Raw genomic sequence first — 5,850 nt, 5'->3', positions numbered from 1 at the left:
TTTGAGTAGTATGAATATATAAATATAAATAATCTCCTGAGTTTAGAAGATTACACTAAACAGTCAGAGTATTGCACTTAGGGAAGGGAAGGGGGTGTATTTAACTGCTCAAGAGGGAAATGGCCTGTGGGAAGAAACTGTTCCTGTGCCCAGATGTTCTGGTGGCCAGTGATCGGAGTCGCCGTCCTGATGGTAACAGTTCAAACAGGAGGTGTCCAGGGTGAGCGGAGTCTGTGATGATTTTCCCTGCTCTCTTCCTCACTCTGCAAGAGTTCAGGTCCTGGAGGGTTGGCAGGGGAGCACCAATAATCCTTTCTGCAGTCCGGTTTGTGCGGTGTATTCTCTTGATGTCAGATTTGGTAGCTGAACCAAACCAGACAGTGATGGAAGTGCATAAGACAGACTCAATGGCAGCCGAGTAGAACTGAATCAGCAGCTCCTGTGGGAGGTTGAACTTCCTCAGCTGACGAAGGAAGTACAGTCTCTGCTGGGCCTTTTTCACAATGGAGTCACAGTGCTTCCACAGTGCTGTTCATGATGGTGAGTGGGGGGAGAGCTGGGCTGTTCCTCCTGAAGTCCACTATCATCTCCATCTCAATAAACGTTTAGATGTAATTTAATTAATTCAAGGACAGATACTTTTTTTCTTCTTCAGTAAACCACTGTTAAATATAAAAAATAAATAAAAAAACTGCTGTCAATAAAACGGCTGTCAAAACTGATAGTAACTCAGTTTTGTGTACCGTTACACCCCTAATGTGAGTCTTTTATTTTTTGTGTCATGCGTCACAACACTTCCTTGAGTTCCAGGCGTTTCCGTGTTGTAAATAAAATCATTTTTAAAATATTAAATGTGTCATTCTCTTTAAGTCACGCTCAGAAATGTATCATTTGCATTTTAAAATATGCTAAAATACCACCCCCACTGTCACCTTTTTTACTCAGAGGAGTTTGCAGGTCTGATATATAAAAAACTAAACAACTATACTTGCAACAAATACATGTGCAGAATACACATACTTAAACATAAAAATAAGCCTAAAATGAAAAAAATAAGACCAATTAAAGATAGTAAGAATTATTTTCAAGCACAAACATAAAACATTTGATGTAAAAATAAATAAATAATAATAATTTATACAGTATAAACTTATGAAAATGAAAGTATTAAATACAATTATATTATAAAAAAAATATTGTCCCCGTTTTTAATTAATAGATGATAACAAATTAGGTTTTTTAGTGATATTTTGACCACTCAAATAGGAAATGTCCCCGGTTTTAATTTCAGAAATCTGATCACCTTACTCAACACCTTACTTGTGATCTAACAGACACTCGGGAGAAAGTAACAGGATTTAGAAACCGCAATACACTTCAGCAAGATAAAGTCCTTTACGCAAATCCATAGAACTAGATCAAGTATAACAATAGGAATCATGAATCATCATCGTGTTGTGGACTGTCATAACCAAACGCGACACATAGTTCTGAATGGAGAATGACTGACAGCGGAGGGAGGTGGAAGAGTTTACGTGAACTTGAATTTAACAACTTAAATATTCATACCTCACATTAAACTGTGAAAAAGCTTAAGAAAACGGTGTGTAAAGGCTTGAACTTTCATGTTCATATTCATGTCATTTCACAATTATGCCATAACACATTGTTCATCAGTGTTTCAAAGGACTTTAGTTGAGGAGCCACACACACGATGAAGTCATGAGAAGCTAATGCTTAGTTAAGGATGACTACTGTATTTGAATGTCAACAGAATTAATGTGCTGTGTGCTAAGATTGGCCAATTTTGGGGTCTGTCCATTTATCTGCAGGCTATGAAGAAGACATGAACATGCTTAACTCAGAGATCATGATTAATGAAAAACTTCTCACATGAATTAATATACTGGTCTAGCCAGTGCATGCATAAGTTAATGTGGATTTTTGTATATTCCTTTAATAATTCACGAGTTCACACTTGCATTATTTTAAATAGAGTAAAGTTTATGTGTATTTGCCGTTCTGTCCGGGGGAGGGCTCGGAGCTCTAAATTCTGGCCCAAACCCAGAGTATCCTATTAATTAGGTTAATTATCTGAATGTGCTCCTCCCGATAAATAAAATAAATAAAACATAATTTCAAGTAGTCTTACATACATGATTTAGACCAATGGTTTTTGTGAACATAGAAAACATCATGTGTAATAAACCATAATTCATGATGACGTACTTAGTTAATGTTTTAATTAAGGTGTTGTTCATCCTTGAAGTCATGAATGAAAGACTTTGAACTCCTGTTAGTTTCTGATGATTCATGAGATATTAATGCATGTAGTAATGCATAAGTGGATGAATTCATGATAATTCATGTACCCTTACCGTAAAGTGTTACCACAATTTTTGATCAACAGGTAAGTAACCAAAACATTTAAAGAGAAGTAATTGCTTCACTATTAAAAGTGTTATAATATTGCAGACATAAGGGACTAGTGAACAATACAAGATGCAGTAAAAGCAATTAACATCATTGTTCATATTGTGACAGCATCCCAAGAGAGACTAAATATTAATGTGCAAATGTTTATTTAATTGTCTCTGCACAAATATTCTCTAAAAAGCACTAAAATGTGGCTATATTGCAATATTTGCATATATTGTGTTTATGTGATTTTATTATTTGACCCCTTGGTGGCGCTGTTTAACAGCAAATTGTCTGTGAGAGAGATTACTGTAACATGGCCTTATATCTTGAGTAAATTAATTTTTAACAGTTGTCTTATTTATTGTCAAGTAACTCTATCAGGATGATTCCTCATACACACTGTCATATTGACTCAAAACTGGTTACATGAAGACCAAAATCAAGGCAAATGCCTCAGAAACTGTTTTAACAAAATAGAAAAACATGTTTATATAAATACCTCAAATTATTGCTTGAATCTTTTTATAGGCTAGCTAAAAAAATTGACTGTAGTATTCAGCCTATCAGAATCCAGTTACACAAACAAGGCCATATTTATGTCGAGCATGATATTCTGGAACTTGTCAGGCAGGACCCAAGTGCAGATTTATTAAACTAGGACAAAAAAGTCCAGTATACTTGCAGGAGATATATTAAAACTGTGACTAATAACTAACAAGGGACTGGTGAACACAACAAACACAACAAGATGGAGTAAACGTGGGGACTAAATATTAACATGTAAATTGACATGTATGTAAATGTTTTTTTGACTCTGCACAAATATTCTCAAAACAAACATTCGGCTACATTTTTAGCAAGGCTTTTGTCAAACTCACATTTTATGTATGAACACATTATTGCTTCAATGAACATAATGTGTAGCATCACAGAAGGACACTGTAAGAGTGCAATTTTCTGACTTAACACATCTATTCATGTATTCCAGCGCTTTGTGTTTTTCTTCTCCCGCTGTCTTCTTGATGTTTTCCAGTGTTTCTGCCTTTTCAGGTTCATTTATTTCCTTCAGCTTCTCAATCAGATCATCAATGTGCTGAAGTATGATCAGTGAATCAGTGTTGAGTGCGATCATCTGCAGAGTCTCCACACAGCCAAAAGCTTCCATCACCAGCTTTACTTTATTTATCGTTAATTCTTGCAGTTCTTCTTCCAGCTTCTGGACCAGAGACTCACCATCTCTAACTTTAATTATATTGTCATCATATTTCTTCTTTAATTCTTCATTTGTCTTCTTCTCTTTCTTTGTCTTTGTTTCATATATTTTTGCTTCTTTGACGTGTTTGCTGTAGTGGCATTTATTAGTGCACACTGTACAGTGATCATCTTTCATCACACTGCACCATGAGAGATCTCTGACCCACCAGCATCCTGGATAATGACAGTTCTCCTCACAGACGGTGCAGCACATCGCCACACTGGCTACAGCAGGATCAATATCAACCTTCTCTTTATATTTCACTTCAACTTCAGACTCAAAGTTCTTATTTTCTTCAACAAGTTTCTTGTGTTGCTTCAGATCTTCTTGAGTTTGTTTCAGCTGATTCTGCTTTAGTTTCATCTTTTGAAAATGTGATTTTATGTTGCCGATTTTTGCCTCCAACTGCCTCCTTTTCTTTAAAACATCTCGAGTCATCTTCAAGGTTTTTGGTTTGATCTTTTCAAGAAATTTGAAAAATCCTGTAATTTCTCTAAAACTAAGATCCCATGATTGCTTCAGCATTTCATCTTCTTCACTAGTGGCGTCTGACTCGTAGTTGTCAAACAGGAAATACACCGGCTGATTCTTGTCATTCATGGCACACTTGATCTCAGCCTCTTTAACAGCCGTCAGGACATTTCTAGGGATTGCTCCACGTGAGTGTGTGAAGAGCAAGACCATGTTTTCAGCAATATCTCTTCCAAATAAAGACTGAACAGCATCAAATATGTATATTTGTCTGTCAGAGAGTCGAGTCTGTGTTGCATTGATCACCAGACACACTGCATCTATTTCATTAATCCCTTTTTCAGATTCACTTAAACTAAGCAAACTCTCAACGATCTCTTCATCTTTCTCAAAATCACGTGTTTTTCCATATCCTGGTGTGTCGATGATTGTTAGATGGATTGGACTCTCTTGCAGATAAAACCCATAAACAGTGATGCTGGAGGTCTGACTCTGAACTGATGTTCCGTCACTCTGATCATCTGTGATCTCAAACCAAACCTTGTCTTCTCTCTGAACATCTAACATGTAGTTGATCATTGCATTGATCAGGGTTGTTTTTCCTGTTCCTGTTTCTCCCACCATCAGAATGGTTTTATGGGGTTTGTTTTCATCTCTCTCACCAAAGGTCATTTTTTTATATGGTTTAGATTGATCACGAGACTCTGTCCTCAGTGTCAGATGGTATCGGGTTGGAGTCCCCTCTTCAATTACACTTTGATTGATGATGGCATCAAATTTGTGTAAATCTGGTTCTTTGTTTTGTCTGTGCAGAAAACACAAACACAGACATTTATAATGTAAAAAAAAAAAAGTTAATTCATGTAGTTAATTTGTTTTTCCTAATGATACAAGGCAAAATTGCACATCACTTAATTAAAAATAAAAATGTCTTCATAAGAGTAAAAAGAGTACATTTTCACAATATAACGGCCACATAAAAAGGGTTTTTTTTAATGGGAAAAATCTACAGTCACTGCAAAATTTGATAAACACAGAAGATAACAGATATGATGAACATTCACCTGGTTCAACTAAGCGATGGTTGGAAATGTTTCTGAATGAAAGGGATTATTGATTGCAGCTATATTTTAATTGTGAAATGTGATTTTTAGATTTTTAACAAAATATTAGTATCTTAGAATTGGCAAAATGTGATTTAAAAGCCCTATTAACAATAAGACTAAAGACTAAAATGACTGTGGCGTAGTCCTACCTTACAATAGAATCTGCCATGACTCTGGATTTGAGGTTTGTAGTCTTCAAGGCAAGGTGCAGTTTGTTGCTAAGCAAAGTATTTACACATTAAATTAATTTCCCAAAACAGAAAGACATAGTCCTAAACAGTGAACTGTACACAGAATGTATAGTGTACAACAAATCTGTGGAAACTAGTCTAACATTTTCTTTGTTCCTATTTCTGTATTTGCACTATTAGCAAATACCTACAATAATATACAGTAACATTTACAGCAAGCCAATCTGAGATATTACAATTCATTACAATATTACTACTGAGCCACAGAGCCTATTCAGAAGAGCAATAGAGATTGACTTACAATATTGTTCAAGTGCTTCTTTGTCTAACTCACTTCAGGTGCTTGCAGACAGGAAGAGACAGTCGAATTTATACATTGGCCAACACCCATTTTTGAAGGTCGCGT

General features: G+C 35.7%; 1 protein-coding gene across 2 annotated transcripts; it reads right to left on the bottom strand.

Annotated features, from left to right (window-relative positions):
- Positions 1–1,990: 1,990 nt before the first annotated feature.
- LOC307119355 (uncharacterized protein) lies at positions 1,991–5,789 on the bottom strand. 2 transcript variants are annotated; one of them, XM_079805580.1, is made up of 3 exons: positions 5,746–5,789; positions 5,403–5,471; positions 1,991–4,952 (listed from the first exon to the last, which is right to left on the bottom strand). In XM_079805580.1, the coding sequence occupies exons 2-3, from the start codon at positions 5,420–5,422 to the stop codon at positions 3,326–3,328; spliced, it is 1,647 nt and encodes a 548-aa protein (XP_079661706.1). In that variant the 5' UTR covers positions 5,423–5,471; positions 5,746–5,789; the 3' UTR covers positions 1,991–3,325. The 2 variants fall into 2 exon arrangements, with proteins under 2 accessions (XP_079661706.1, XP_079661707.1); XM_079805581.1 differs by lacking the exon at positions 5,403–5,471 and having other exon boundaries at positions 2,240–4,952.
- Between the last annotated feature and the right edge of the window lie 61 nt (positions 5,790–5,850).

This window comes from Gobio gobio, assembly GCF_949357685.1.
Source record: "Gobio gobio genome assembly, chromosome: 23".
In the NCBI taxonomy this organism is placed as follows: Eukaryota; Metazoa; Chordata; class Actinopteri; order Cypriniformes; family Gobionidae; genus Gobio; species Gobio gobio.
Note: the sequence above shows the minus strand (reverse complement) of the source record. Positions and strands in the feature narration are given on the sequence as shown.